We start from the raw sequence: 14,463 nt of genomic DNA, 5'->3' as shown, positions 1-14,463 counted from the left end.
AAGCCACATTCGGCAGACTGGAATTTCTTCCTGCACTGTAACGCCTGCTGCGACAAGTAGCTATACTCTTGAGGAAGCAGCCTCTAAGATGCATTTTGCTCTCTAGCTAGAGGAATTCTCACTACACAGACACCTTCAACAAGGTAATGCTTTGCATTTTCATTTGTTTTTACATGCAGGAACCTCAAAACAATAATAGTCACACAGGGGCAAACCTGGCCCCCACGATGCCAGAGGAAAAATACCTTTTTTTTTTTGACTTCACTGGGATCGTGATTTAATTATAATTGATTAATCCTCATTCCATTCCAGTGAGGCAAGTGAGGGATATGTAGAGATCACTTCACACACCGCTACGCTGTGGCTGTCTCTGGAAAATGTCAGCTGTTCCAAAACAGAGAGGAGACCAGTTTGGAACAGGATGCAAAGGCCAAGACTCTATCCAACTGGAACAATAAAAGAAATGCTGATAGCCAGAGTGGAACCTCTGAAAATAGATTTTGGCCAGCACGCTGGGATTAAGAGCCCTACTTTTCAAAAGGTGTGCTGGGACCTTTAATAACCATAAATAGTCAGGACTTTGTTTTTGTGCCTCACTGGAAAGATGGCACCACTTGCGATATGGCATTTCCTCACACCGTGCTGTCGCATTGCTTCATTGCCGGATCATCTGCAGCTTTCAGCAGGACCGACGTGGCTTCTGAGCCAAGCGGAGAGCCGCAGCGATGTCCCAGCCCTGCTGAAGACAGCATCAAAACAGTACTCGGAACCCGTGGAACAAGGGCTTCTCTCCCAGGAAATAGCCTGTGAGATCTGGCAGCAGCATTTCCCATCAGATAGCAACTGAGAGATCTTGGATACCTTATGTAACCGCCATCCCTAAATAAAACGTATATCTAGTTCATCTCTTTTTCCCCCTGATTTAATTAGAATCTTGCTTAGATTTTCAGGTTGGCAAAGCCTTAGCTTGCAATATGCTGCAGATGCTACTGCTTGGAGATTAACGTTTGCTTTTTAATTAAAGTTTTTACTCAGGAAGTTTGTGAAACCCCCACAGCAGCATTTAAGACCAAGAAAATAACAGTGTATTATTCTTAAAATGAGCAGTCATAGTGTAACATGAAACAATCACATTCAAAGTATCACCCAAAATTACTGTGTGGTTTCATATAAGCGTGAGCTTTTCTGGGCTTGTTTTTAATGAGCCTCCATCAGAGGCACTATCAGAGCTTTGCATTTCCCAAGGTAACATCTCTATATTTTTTTAAGTTTATACTCCTCAGTAGTAAGCATGCTCTGGTTTCCAACCAACATTAGAAAGCAGCGTTCAGCTGACTGCTAGCAAGCTGATCAGCTGGGTTGCCACCATAGCACAGCTTCTGCGGGCTGTGCAGGGTTGGAAAAGAAATAGAAATGATGTAAGGAAGTGCTAGAGAGAGACCTGAAATTGGGAGGACAGGAAAAGAGCAGTAATGTGGAAATGCTCCAGGAAAGGAAACTGCCACAAGTCCAGGGGCAAAGATGGAGAAGGATTTAGAGCTGCGCTGGGTCAGGCGAGGACGATGTGCTTCAACATCCGAGGTCTTGGCGAGGGCAGGAGGGGACGCAGGGGGTGGCAGCCACGGCATAGTCTCCTGAAAGATTAGGAACTCTTGTCTGCTGGAAGGAATGATCGACGGTCCTAATTTAGAAACAGGAGGGTGAGTTATTACTGCTGGTGGTGGTGGTGACCTAGACCCCAAGTCAGGGACCTGCTCCAGCACTGTACAAACATAAAATAAGAAGATGTCCTCTGCCACACTTTCCAAATTACGGATATGGTGAGCGATGCGCAGAGGTGAGGCAATGGCAGAGCAAGGAGCAGACCCCTCTGTCCAGCTTTACAGATCCTGCAAGCTTCTCCTCAGCTCAGCTCAGCTCAGCTAATGCACTTGCTTTACACCACATCTTGCTTTAGCACGGTGTGGCCTCGATACAAATCGGTCTCTCAGAGAAATACTGTTTTACCTTTTTTTTTTTTTTTTTAAATTACTTCAGATTAAGAATACACTCCAGACTTGAAGTAGTATAAAGTTGGCCTATACTTCAGCCTTTGCTTTATTTAATGGCCCTTAACCTTAAGAGGAACTGCGGAGAACTTTCAAGACGTCTCCATATGTGCAAAGGGAAGACAAGAAAGAAGAGAGACAAGTTCTGTGCTAACTAACAGAGTCCTGGTAAGCTCGGGGGTACAATGGGAGACCTGGGTATCCCCTTTGGAGGCTGAATATTTGGCTTTGTGTCCCAGGCAGCTGATTGCCATGCAACACGCAAACTGCATAAACCATCAAACCCAGGAGAAATGCTAGACGCTTACTAAAAAGGCATAACCATTTCCTTCTGCCAGACCCTAGGTTTTGCAAGGGCCCGAGTCCCTGGTTTAAACACAACACAAATCATTACCAGATGTGCATGTCAGGGCCCCAAGTGCACTGACAGGCCTTAATTGCCCTGACCCCCTCCCCCCCAGCGCTTCCCCCATGCCCCTGCCTAGGGCCCAGCTCAGCCCTGGGCTCCGGTCCCCTCACAGGGGTGCTGCAGCACCCGACTGGCCTCGGGTTTGTCTCGTCCCCACAGACATCTCTGTCCCTCTGGGCTGCTGGGGGGCTGTGGGATGGGTCCCTGCCCCACCCTCTGTGCTGTTGTGTCCGGCTCCTGCTCCCTGTCCCTCACTGCCCCCCGCCAGTGAAGAGGAAATTCCCTGCACTCCCCTTCCAAACTCAGCCAGGTGCTGCTAACTTGGATCTGACTTACTTGCCGGCATTTCACTGCAGCAGATTTAAATGTATCAGACTGGAGAGGAGCACTAGAAATGAGCCCAAACTAAAAAGAGATATCAAAATACAACAGAAAATTGAGTATGAATACAATCCAGTCCTAGAAACTTCTGCAAGTACCTCCTTTACATTTTGCAAGTACCTTTACAATAGGCAAATCCATGGCAGCACTGATTCATACCTCCCCACTCACAGGATTGCTTGACATCTAAAAAGCGGCTGGGTTGGAGTTCAGACAGTCTGACGATTAGGATGAGTTTGATACCTTAACGTTTGGCGACGCCATTTTCCGACTTTCAAACAATTCCACACAAGTGTGCTTTCAGAATATTCCTCCCACCGTTCTCCATCTGCGTGGTACCTCCGTCTGGGAAAGAACATAACCTGTGCACCAGATGTGCTACGCAAAAACCCCTGCCTGCCCTTCAGCCACAGCATGCGTGCCTCCGCGGGGTCTAACCCACCTCCACCCCAAATGAGGAACATATGGAGCACCATGAACGGCAGGAACAAGACTTCCCTTTGAACTACATTCCCCCTATCAAAGGGCCCTCTGTCTTGCCTTCTCGTCCGTTCCTCTGGGTAATCATAAGGAAAGAACTGAGCGTTTGGAAAAGCCTCCTGGGGACAAATTCATTTCTAGTGTAACTCTGCTGAAGTTAATGGTGTTGCACCGTGGATTAAAATGGCACCATAATATTAAAAAACAGAGACAGCACACTACTCTGTAATTACTGTCTAAGAGAGCAAAAATAATAAAAATGATTCATTCTTACAGACCCCAAAGGGCACAGCTGGCTTAGTCAGTTTAAAAGGTGAAGATAAAAGAAGGCAGCTAGAATGTAGTGATTTTTAATTTGTATATATATATATATATATGTGTAAATGACAGTCAGATAACACCACCTCTGCATTAATTTTAAGAACAACATGCTAGAAATATAACTTAATGTGACTGCAAGTTTTAAAAGACTGATAACAGAAATAGCTCTTAAGAAAATTAAAGGCCTCCTTTCATACTGCCGTAAATTAGGAACAAATTCCTTTTAATCAAGAGTTACGCTGTTGTAAGCTTAATGCAAAGGAATTGGGCCCCACAGCAGCAAAATGGCTATTCTGTAACACAATCAAACACCAGGACTCGCATTTTACCATTCTCATAAAAAAAAGGACAATGTTATTTTTTTAGGCAGTTAACATTTAAAGGTCATTGTTACGGGAAGGAAACATTTCTTGTATTAAGTTTAGTGAAGTTGGCAGAAACGGTGCAGTCTGTTCCTTCATGGACTTCGCTTTACAATACCATATGGAGGTGTGTGAAAGGCACTCTGAAGCTCAGTGACACCATGCAATATAACAGCAAAGGCAAGGCAGAGATCTGATAGAATTACTGCACGGGCTTCAGAGGCATTTGTCAGCAACAGCTGTTATATCTCAGTCTTTCTTGTTATTTAAGTGAGATTCATCTAGGCAATAATCCTTTCCAGCCACAGGAATAATACCCCATGATGAGACTTGATCTTCCAAGCACAGGAGGGTCCAGAGAAAGAGCACAACTCTAAATATTTCTAGAGATCGGCTAAGGAGCATCTCTGCTCACCTATCTCTCAGTGCAAGGAATGATCCAGCAAATACCTGACCATCATTAGTTACTCAGATGTCCCCTGGTGGTCTTATGGCCTCTTACACGCACAGGAACACAGCTTTCCTTTCATGTGTAATCAATAACAAGGCTGCCACACACACCCTTTGTACCTGCCTTTAGCCAGAACACAAAGCCTTGCTCTCTCTAACAGTGCCAGACATCACCATTTCCTAGAATGAATTATCTGGGGAAGTCAGTTTTTATTGTGCAAACAAACCAGGCTTTCAGTTACACTGAGAAAATAAAGGGAAAAAAAAAAAGGGGGTCGTGGTGGTGTGGAATTAGCTAACAGGAAATCACTGAACAGATTCAGCACACACACACACAAAAAAAAAAAATCAGAGTTTTGACGATAAATTTTCACTAAAATATTACCTAATATAAGATATAGTATGTTTTTTAAAAACAAACACACAGACAGACAAAAACAGCGGGATCAATAACAGTGTATGGAGGTTTCTCTTCCTATTTGTTTATAGAAAAAAATTTCCTTGATCAGACAGGCCACAATTACAAGGGATGTTGTACTCCTTAGCTGATTTCTCCAGGTAGATATCAACATTGAATTAAAAGGGTTCCTCCTGTTTAAAGATACAGAAATGTTCAAAAATATAGTTCTCCTTTTTTCCTGCTACCAAGATACATGCTAACTTTTCATTAAAAATGGTGCAGCTGTCAACCTCTACTGAGATAAAGCAATCAACCTAGTCATAAAGAAATGAAAAATTGTAAAAAAATGTAAGACTTTAAACAAATAAAACTTTAATAATTTTTTTCCTGTTTTCTTCTTGCTATGGGCTGGTTCTCCTGTACAAAAGACTTATTTCTTTTCCCCAAAAGTGACCATAATAACAAGGGCTAGAAATAAATTTTTAAATGAAAGCCGAATATAATGAAAACACGTGAGTCCCAATGCTGGGGATTTATGTAAAACGTCAATCACAAAGTCTTGCGACAGAACAGTAAGAGTTATCAATACTAAACAATTATAAAAAGAACTGCAATTTCCCATTGTTTCAGGGCAGACAAGAGTCTGCTAGTTTTAGTGTACGTTTCTTTGTTCGTCAGAAAGATTCACAGTACAAAAGCTCCAGTAATTTCCAATAGGCTGAAAGGAACATTTCTTAGTTTAAAAATTAGAAGATAAAGCTTCTTCTAACAGTACTACATTTAACATAATGAAATCGATAGAAAAAAGCAAAACCTTTGAGGCTTTATCACACTACAGTAGACTTCAGAGATGCTGATTACGAGATTGTGTTTGTACTAAAACAACACATTAATTACCCAGAGAGGCTTGAAGTGAGGAGAAAGACTGCAAGAGTGGATTATCAAGCCCTCAGTCTTGACAACACTTGGAGCTAGACCTTTTAAGTACCTGGCCACCTATGTAGGTATGTGTGATGTGAAACTCTTAGTGGGTGTTGAGAGCCCTACTTGGTGCCAATATTCATTTTTGTGTGTCTTTATTCCTTTAAAAATCACCTGTCACTTTGGCTTTTTCACATGCGGTTTGAACTTCAGTATTACTTCTACAAGAGATCTTAAGAAACTGCCCAGATTATGATCTCCTTCTTGATGTTATAACCTATAGCAGGCAAAAAGGCACGTCATGAAAAAGATCCAAAGCACAAATATCTTAATTATATATATATATATATATATATATGAACTACTCTGATTTAGCCATTCCCTGCAAGTGTTCTCCTATGTGGAATATGCTGATCAGAGCACCTTAGCAAAATTATAATTTCTGAAGTATGCTGCTCACGGTGTTTACAACCAGTGCATGCCTTCAAAACATTTATATGTGCTTAGATTATGCATGTGCTTAAATGTATGGATGACTGAAGTCTATAATTAAAAGTTTAATATTAAAATAAGTTTTCTCTTTTAATGAAAAATGTAATCCATGAAACAGCAGACTAGAGTCTCAAAACAATATTACCATTGTATTAAGGATCATCTTATGAATTTTATGCATGAAATCCTCCGTAGACACACCTGAAATTGCAATATCCAGTGGTCAAAATGAAACATGTCTGGGGAAGAAATAAAACCCTACTTATTTCTGCCCAGTTTAAAAGGGCAGTCAGTAGAACAGGGATTATGTGGGGAAAACATAAGCTAAAATATATTATTTTTTAGCAGCAATGACAATTAGTTTGGTTTAGAACTAGGCTAAGATATTTGCATTAGGCTGTTTGGATTGAGGTCATCATTTCTGTTCCACAAGAGACAACACACTCCTGCTATAGGTCATGCAGGAGAGCAGACTGTAATTATTTCTGTTTATTTCGAACAAAGGGCACTTATTTTGGTCTAACAATTTTGGAGAATTGGATGCCGCTATCACTGTTGCTGGGGTATTTTCTTTAAAGTGATGTACTTGATTATCAGTCTCTATGCTTTGCTAGTGCCTGTGAGCATAGCAGGGGCCCTGAGCTTATACAAAAAAAATACAATAAAACCATCGTTATCTTAAAGGGTCCTACAAAATGTCCTCTTTTTTTTTTTTTTTTTTAATAAAGAGCATAAGAGACAATGCTCTGTTCGAAAAATCTAAAAATAACTGGCTTAGGAAACGTGGAAAATAGTCAGCAATGTAAAGACTTGTAACATCTACATCATGGAAACAGTGCAAGTAGGGGAACATGGACACAAATACCATTTATTCTACAGGAAGGCCTCGATGCCACCAGTCCTTCAGAAAAGGGAGGCAACACGGCATCCCTATACTGTAAATCCTCAGGGCAGCGAGCTGCTGCCAAGCACTGTGGCAGTCCATAAATCAGTAACAACGCCCGGAGCCGCAGAGGTACACAAGCGGAGCTGCAGTTCCTGCTTTGAGCTGTTCACCTGCCCGGGACCTTGCCGAGGAAGGTTTTGAAGCCCACGCGTAACTTTGTGTGTGGAAGGAAACGTGCAGCACTGGGAGCGCAAATACATGGCTGGAGCAGGTGCTGAGACACAGCATGAAGAATGCAGCTTCTACTGTGGTTGCACAGTATTATTCAGCTGCCAAAAAGGCTTCACTCAATCTTTCTTTCCTCACTTAGAAGTCAATGCATCTCGGCACCTTTTTGGTCCTGACATACACTCGGATCGCATTGTCAACCCCCACCACAGGGCTATGTCTGTAGGCACCGGGCCGGTTTCGCCCCCTTCAGTTGACCCGATCCAAACTGCCTCCCTAAAACCTGCCGGGAAAGGGCCACGCGCATCTCTACGCTATTTATGTCAAGGCACTTTGCATCAAATCCCAATTTCGGGGAACCTGCCCTCCGTCCACCCCTACGAGCCCCTCCGCCGTGGCCACCGCCCCCTGAGGCCCGGGTCCCCTCAGCGGGCCGCGGCTCCGTGAGGGGCCGGCGGCCCCGGGAGGCGCCGCCCCGGTGTCGGCGGGAAGCGGCGGGGCCCGGCCCGGAAGAGGAGGGCTCGGGGCGGCGGCGGCTGGCGGCGCAGGGTGAGGGGAGCGGCGGCTGCGGGGGGCGACGGTGGCGGGGAGGGGGGGCCGGCCGCTCCTCTCAGGCGGCTCCGGCGGAGCTGCAGAGGGGGGAAGGCGGCTCTGGCCCGGCCGGGAGCGAAAGGGAGGGGAGCGAAGCCCGTCCCTTCCAGGCTGCGTTGGGCCTTAGGCGAGGGAAGGCGACTGTCTTCCCTGCTGTCAGCCCCAAAGCCTGTAGGAGGTACATTTTCGGTCTCAGGATCCACAAAACTCCCGTCTCCTTCCTTCCCTCCGGTTTGCAGGTGCTGCCTGCAAATCTTCAGGAGGCGGCAGAAGACCTTAATCTGGAAGTCAGAGACAAGGACCTTTAATGCTCTAGATTAGCCAGGGCCTGTCAAAACAGTAGGTGTAGTGCTTTTTTGTAGTGTTAGGGCCAGACTGTTACCGATGGGCAACGCTAGGTAGTGCCAACTTCTGCAGGGCAAATTCATATATAAGCAGGTAAATAAGTAAATTAAGACCTTAAATACAAATCCCATTTGAGAAGTGCATTATGAGGCAATTTAAAATCATCTTGGGTGCTATTCTTTCTCTGAATCAAATTATTAAAACAAAAATTATTGTAAATAAGTAATTATTTTGCTTTGCAGGCTATAATTATCTATAAGGTCTGCATTATATTCTGCCGTAGCAAAATTCTCAAATTGATTGTAGTAATGTTTTTCCTGCAAGGAATGGATTAGAATGGCCTGAAAGTGCCTTCTTACGAAATATTTTTTTCTATTACTAACCTTCAGAAACGCCCCATTTCTTTCAACCACAATGCATCACACTCTGAATTGATTCAAAGGCACTGCTGTGTAATGGCTGACTATATTAGCTATTAATCTCAGTTGACCTTTTCCTGTATGCATGGAGTCCCTTAAAACCAATCCCAGTGTTTAGACAGATCAGTGTTTGCATATCCACTATATACGTCCAAAGACCGGACGTGCAATTGGAATTGATTTCTGTAAGGCATGTCCTTCATTGTCTCGACTCTCCAGAGCAGGCTATTTTGTTTGTATTTGTGGTCTTAGGTCATCAAGACAGGAAGCATCAAGTCATCTGTGCTATTGTGCTCACCTGACAGTGTAACTTCTCATTGTCCTTTATTTGCCCTAAGTGGATTGTGGTAGTTATTACAGTAAGTCTTCAGACATCATTAAAGCCCCTTCTATTGTGTTTATACTTAAAATTTTCAGGATGACTTCGTTGGTAGACATGCCCCTGGATTACGAAAAGATGTTTGCTCATCGGTTCACATCAGATGATAAAGAATACCAAGAATACCTGAAACGCCCTGCAGATCTCCCTCCTATTGTTGAAGAATGGAGAAACAGATCTGGTGGCAACCAGAGAAGAGAACGGTACTGATGTCTATTTTTTAAAACTGTCGGTAGTTTCACAAATACATGGTTAAAAGATCACTTACTTATTTCAAAATAAAGTTAGGAATTTGTACTGTTAACAGAAGTATCCTTCATAGTTACGTATGTTTAAGGTAAAGAGTCTTATTTGAAAAGTAGTGAGGTTTTATGTTTTCTAATACTGAAAGCTTTGATCTTTGTATAAAAGTATAAACTAAATTGCTTTTCTGAAAGGAATGAGCTGGAACCACTGAACCCATTGCCTTGGGGCTTGTTCCTGCTCAGTCAGGAATACTTTTTCCAGAGGGGAAAGATGGGAGTTCTGCAAAACAAAGTAGCCTATTTTCTGTTGGATAATAATCAGCAGGAAAATATGTGAAGGAACAGGCTAATAACATGATTATCTGTCGCTAGCTGTCCAAAAAACTTTTCATTTGTAATCTAAGTATTTGCTGCACTGTTAGACTAGCCTGCATTTCTTTTATTAGAAATATCTGTAAAATCCATCATGTCTGTCTAGCAAGTGCAATATTAACTGCGTACTGCAAAATATTTTGAATTATATTATTTTTCCAGAATGTAATTGTAGCTTTTTATTTAATCCTTGACAGTTACGTCTGATTTTCATGTGACTGAGAAGGGACAATTACAGCATATAGCACATTTGGTAATACTAACATCAGACTTCATAACCTAACAGTTATGAACCTAACAGTTCATATATACCTAACAGTATACCTAACAGTTGTGAAGACTTCTTAGATAAATATCTAAATAAGATTTGTGCCTTATCTGAAGAAAAGGACAGCATTCTAACTTTTTATTACTCTAGAAAGTTGTCATCAAGTTAAACCCCAAATCAGTTTCTACAGATTTAAAAAAAAATAAAATCAACAGAGATGTTCCTTAAATGTGTACAAAACTTTGTTCTTCTTTGAACTGATGAACTGTTGCACCTACTCTTTGTTCACAAAACAGACTTCATGTAAATGTTGTCTATGCTGTATTTGACCACGCCACTGAGATAGCCAAACAAAAATGATTGCCTGGCAGCTCAGGTGTCCATAGCAATAGTGCTACAGTGGAAAAGCCACAATTTAGTCCGAACGATGGCTAAATACCACTGATAAGGAGCTCCCTGAGTGTAGTTAAGTTATGCTATATACTCACACTCTGTCAGCTTGGGAATCAACAGGAGACTATGAAGCAATTAGTAATATGTGCAAATTCCAAGAGTATGCTGTTAGGTAACTGAATTGTACATAAGCCTGCTTTGCCACAGCTTTCAGCCATGAAGCTACTAGACTGAACCTGGCTTCAGTACAGCTACAGATGAACCTTCTGGCTGTTTTTTTCAGTATATGGTCTGTTAGAGTTTCTATTTAAAGTTCCAGCAGTGGCTCTAATGCCTATAGAATGCTTTGTGCTAGGAAACAGACTGTCCTTCCACCGCTCAGCAAATCACGTATTGAGTCGTAGTAAGAAATTAATGAATAATCTGAGGTGACTGTTGATACATTTTCATCTGTTTGTCATAAAAAAGATAAGTAGTTAATTGTTATGTAACTGTTTATACACTCAGTTTTAAAAGTTTACAATTTGTGCAAATCCTTTGTTTCTTTTTATTGCAGGTTTCAAGATGGCAGGTATTTTAGAGGGGACAGATACAACTGGCAAGGTGACCACAGATCTAATCAGAGGCCAGAAAGAGGTTGGGGTAACAACTACCAGCAGCACAGACAAGGACAATCTTATTCTTCCCACTATGGACAATATGGCTACAACTCCTATAACCCAGGGCCTCGTTACCATCCTTACTGATGGTACTTGTGGTTGGAAAGTCCAGTAATACTATGTGATGAGTTAGATTTTTGACTTTGTTTGTCTTCAGTTTTCTTATTTTTCACGGTTTATAGATAACTGAAGAATCCATATTCAAGTCCATTGTTGTTTATCTGTAGCAGGAACTGAAAAAGGGAATACCTTTTATTAATAATAAAAGCATATTCTACAATTTGCTTAGTCTGTAGATCTTAGATTAAATTTGTCTTATATTCTTTTGTCTCCACCACTGAGATTCTCTCTGTTACATTTTAGAAAATGAGGCAGGTCAGGGGAAGATGGCTGTAGCTTGTCTGCAGCCTGTAGAAGTTTGTTACATTGTCTTAAGACAGTTCTTTTTTGAAAGTGACACGCTGTGTCATTCTCCGGAGAGAATTTCCTAGTTTGACTTTTGATAGTGAGAAAAGATCAGTTTGAATTTCAGATGCCTTAAAAAGGAGAAGAAAGATACTATTACAGAAATATTTTATGGGGTTGGTATTTATGAAAACTCAAAAGAGGAACTCTTTAGGTATTTGGTAGAAGTGTGATATCTCAATATTTAATTTATTGGGATAAAACAATTGTAGGACAGAAATAATATCTTGCATATAAGATAAATTCCTGTCTGTTGAGTTGATGGGTTCAATTTATGTGCAGTATTCCTCTTAAAAACATGGTCTAACAATTGGAATAAGAGTTAAGTAGTTTAAATATGTATCCTCTTACTCTGGTAGTTCAGTGGTACTCGAGTTTTACCTGATAAGTGATACTAGACTTAGATTAACTTGTAACATCTTAAAATAATTTTGGTATGTGCATAATGTGTTTTGGATTTCCATTTCAGTAAAGCTGTAAAACTGTGATGTCTGTTGTTAATTAGTTTGTATGAGACACTTTGTGGATGTTATAGAAGAAAGGAACCATAATCGATACTGTTTGTATCATACTTTGTTTCATTAGAAAATAGCATAAGCAGCAAGCAGTGGGTTTTTTGGTTCATGGAATTTAAGTCCCATGTTTTAATTAATCACACAATAAAAGTATTTCATGTTTAAAGATGTTTCTGAATACTTCTGAAATCTACTTTTGAAACATTCAGAATTGCAACATTCATCTAGGCTGACAGCTGCTCAAGAAGCAGTACTAACAGATAAGTGTTAATACTGGACAGCTGTTGCTTTAAATTAGATGAGTGGCCTACTCAGCTAAAATAAAGAGGATGAGACACTGATTAATTAGAAGTCTGGAGTGTTAATCCTCTAACTTACTTTTGACCATAATAGGGTCAAAGTTCTCTATTTCACCATTAACATGATAAGCTAATTTGTGTCAGGAGAGCAGTGCATTTCTTTCTACTTGACATCTTCAGCTGTTGTACAGAAACACAGAGCCATCCCTGCTGACTGTTGGATAAATCATGGCATTATGTGATAAGTTCAAATTACTGCATCTCCCTTTAAAAACAAAGAATAAATATAGAAGTCAAAAGCACCATCTCAGCTCAAGGTGCTTTTGAAAACTAAAGAGCATATTTACTGTTGATCTTAGAAACGTGCTGTGTGCAGCTTTAGCATGGAATCATTTAGCTTGGAAAAGACCTTTAAGATCGTTAAGTTCATCACCTAGCACTACTGAGTCCACCACTAAACCACATCCCTGAGCACCACATCCACACATCTCCAGGGATGGCAACTCTGTGACTGCCCACTCCAGGGCAGCCTGTTCCAATGCCTAACCATCCTTTCTGTGAAGAAATTCATCCTGACATCTAATTTGAACCTCCTCTGGCAGAACTTGAGGCTGCTTCCTATCGCTTGTCACCTGAGAAAAGAGACCAACACCCATCATACCACAGCCTTCTTTCAAGTATTTGTAGATGGCAATGAGGTCACCCCTCAGCCTTCTTTCTTCTAGACTAAAGAGCCCCAGTTCCCTCAGCTGCTCCTCTTGTCTTGTTTTCTAGCTCCTTTGCCAGCTTCGTTGATCTTTGCATTCCAGCAACTCAGTATCTTGTGGTGAGGGGCCCAAAACTGATCACAGTACTTGAGGTGTAGTCTCACTAGTGCCAAGTATAGGGTACGCAGTCTGTGAAGCAAAAGCTGTGGTGGTTAAAAGTGGCTCCACCTACCTGTTAAGTTCTTTCATTTTCCCCTTTTCAGACAATATTAAGAGCTTTGATACAATATTTAATATCGTACTCCCTGATGTACTTGCCTTGAATTCAGTTGTTTAACTTTAGAAATGTTACAGTGAACGGTTCATTCTTCCTTGAGAAGTTCTAAAGGATGAAATGCCCTTTTAACCCTTGATAATTAACCCCCATTACTATGGAAGAGCTGTTACACCAGGGAATATAAGGTTAGCCAAAGTTACTCTCTGTGCACTATCAAAAGCCTGCAAGGTGGTTTGGTGGAATTCCTTTTTAACGCAGAGTCTCATGCAAGGAGCCATATAACCCAGACTCCTACCTCCAAGAAAGGAGCGCTTCTCTTTCTGCAAAGAGCCTGACACTGCCTTCTGTGCCAGGGAAGCCAGGCTGTGCCAGGATATTCTTCCTCCTTGCCATCTGGAGTAGCATCTCAGGTTGAAATAAAACCTGGCAAAAGGAATGGGTTCTCTCATCTGTTGCTTATCCTCAAAAGCCCAATAACTATTTTAATTTTAGTGTCTTTCAGCTAATGAATGAAGAATCTACAACATTGTGGCCAAGCTGTAGAAGAAGATATATTAGGGTGGCCTAAATGGGTGCTACAGCTTTAGAATAACACATTGTATGACCTCAGGTGTCATATTCAGAGTTTCTTGACCAAGTGATTAGGAGAGACACCAAGGCCACTGCAGCTTCTGGTTTCTCTTTTTTTACGTCCCCGACTCCTGTTATTGACCACCTGTCTCACCATTAAAACTCTCAATTCAACTTCAAGGGATGGTATGATTTACAAAACTTCCTTGTAATAATTATGGCAAGAATATATATATTTTTTATGGATGCATTTCTAAGTAAATGCATATCTTGCACTAGACAAAAAGATAAACAGAATTTAATATATATTGTCCCCAAAAGTTTTTACTTGGATGAATTAGTATCTATGATAAAGTCCAGATTATTGCTTCTTTCAAGCTAAATAAAACCAGTAAGTACTGTCTCCAATCACAGTTTTTGCATTATGGTGTGTTACAGATGATAAAACTGAAACTAGATTAATTTTAACATTTGCAACTTCAAACACTGCAGAAATTGTTTGCTTTAAGTATGATGGAGATCGCAGGGTAAACATTAAAATTCAGTGTCTGGAATCTGACTTTAAGAGAACTCTTCCCTCT

The 14,463-nt window shown here is 41.2% G+C and overlaps 2 protein-coding genes across 3 annotated transcripts in view; one reads left to right on the top strand and one right to left on the bottom strand.

Moving 5' to 3' along the window:
• Positions 1-932: 932 nt before the first annotated feature.
• Positions 933-14,463, bottom strand: part of C11H15orf40 (chromosome 11 C15orf40 homolog) — a 34,257-nt gene continuing 20,726 nt past the window's right edge. The window contains exon 4 of the mRNA XM_067003898.1: positions 933-1,681. Within this exon, the coding sequence (XP_066859999.1) occupies positions 1,643-1,681 (39 nt within the window). The 3' untranslated portion in view covers positions 933-1,642. The remainder of the gene's footprint in view (positions 1,682-14,463) is intronic.
• On the top strand, positions 7,779-12,195 carry RAMAC (RNA guanine-7 methyltransferase activating subunit). Of its 2 annotated transcripts, none has more exons than XM_048071994.2 (3): positions 7,779-7,927; positions 9,151-9,315; positions 10,947-12,195. In XM_048071994.2, the coding sequence occupies exons 2-3, from the start codon at positions 9,152-9,154 to the stop codon at positions 11,134-11,136; spliced, it is 354 nt and encodes a 117-aa protein (XP_047927951.1). In that variant the 5' UTR covers positions 7,779-7,927; position 9,151; the 3' UTR covers positions 11,137-12,195. The 2 variants fall into 2 exon arrangements, with proteins under 2 accessions (XP_047927951.1, XP_013048295.1); XM_013192841.3 differs by lacking the exon at positions 7,779-7,927 and adding an exon at positions 8,248-8,407.

This window comes from Anser cygnoides, chromosome 11, assembly GCF_040182565.1.
Source record: "Anser cygnoides isolate HZ-2024a breed goose chromosome 11, Taihu_goose_T2T_genome, whole genome shotgun sequence".
NCBI classification, from domain to species: Eukaryota; Metazoa; Chordata; class Aves; order Anseriformes; family Anatidae; genus Anser; species Anser cygnoides.
Note: the sequence above shows the minus strand (reverse complement) of the source record. Positions and strands in the feature narration are given on the sequence as shown.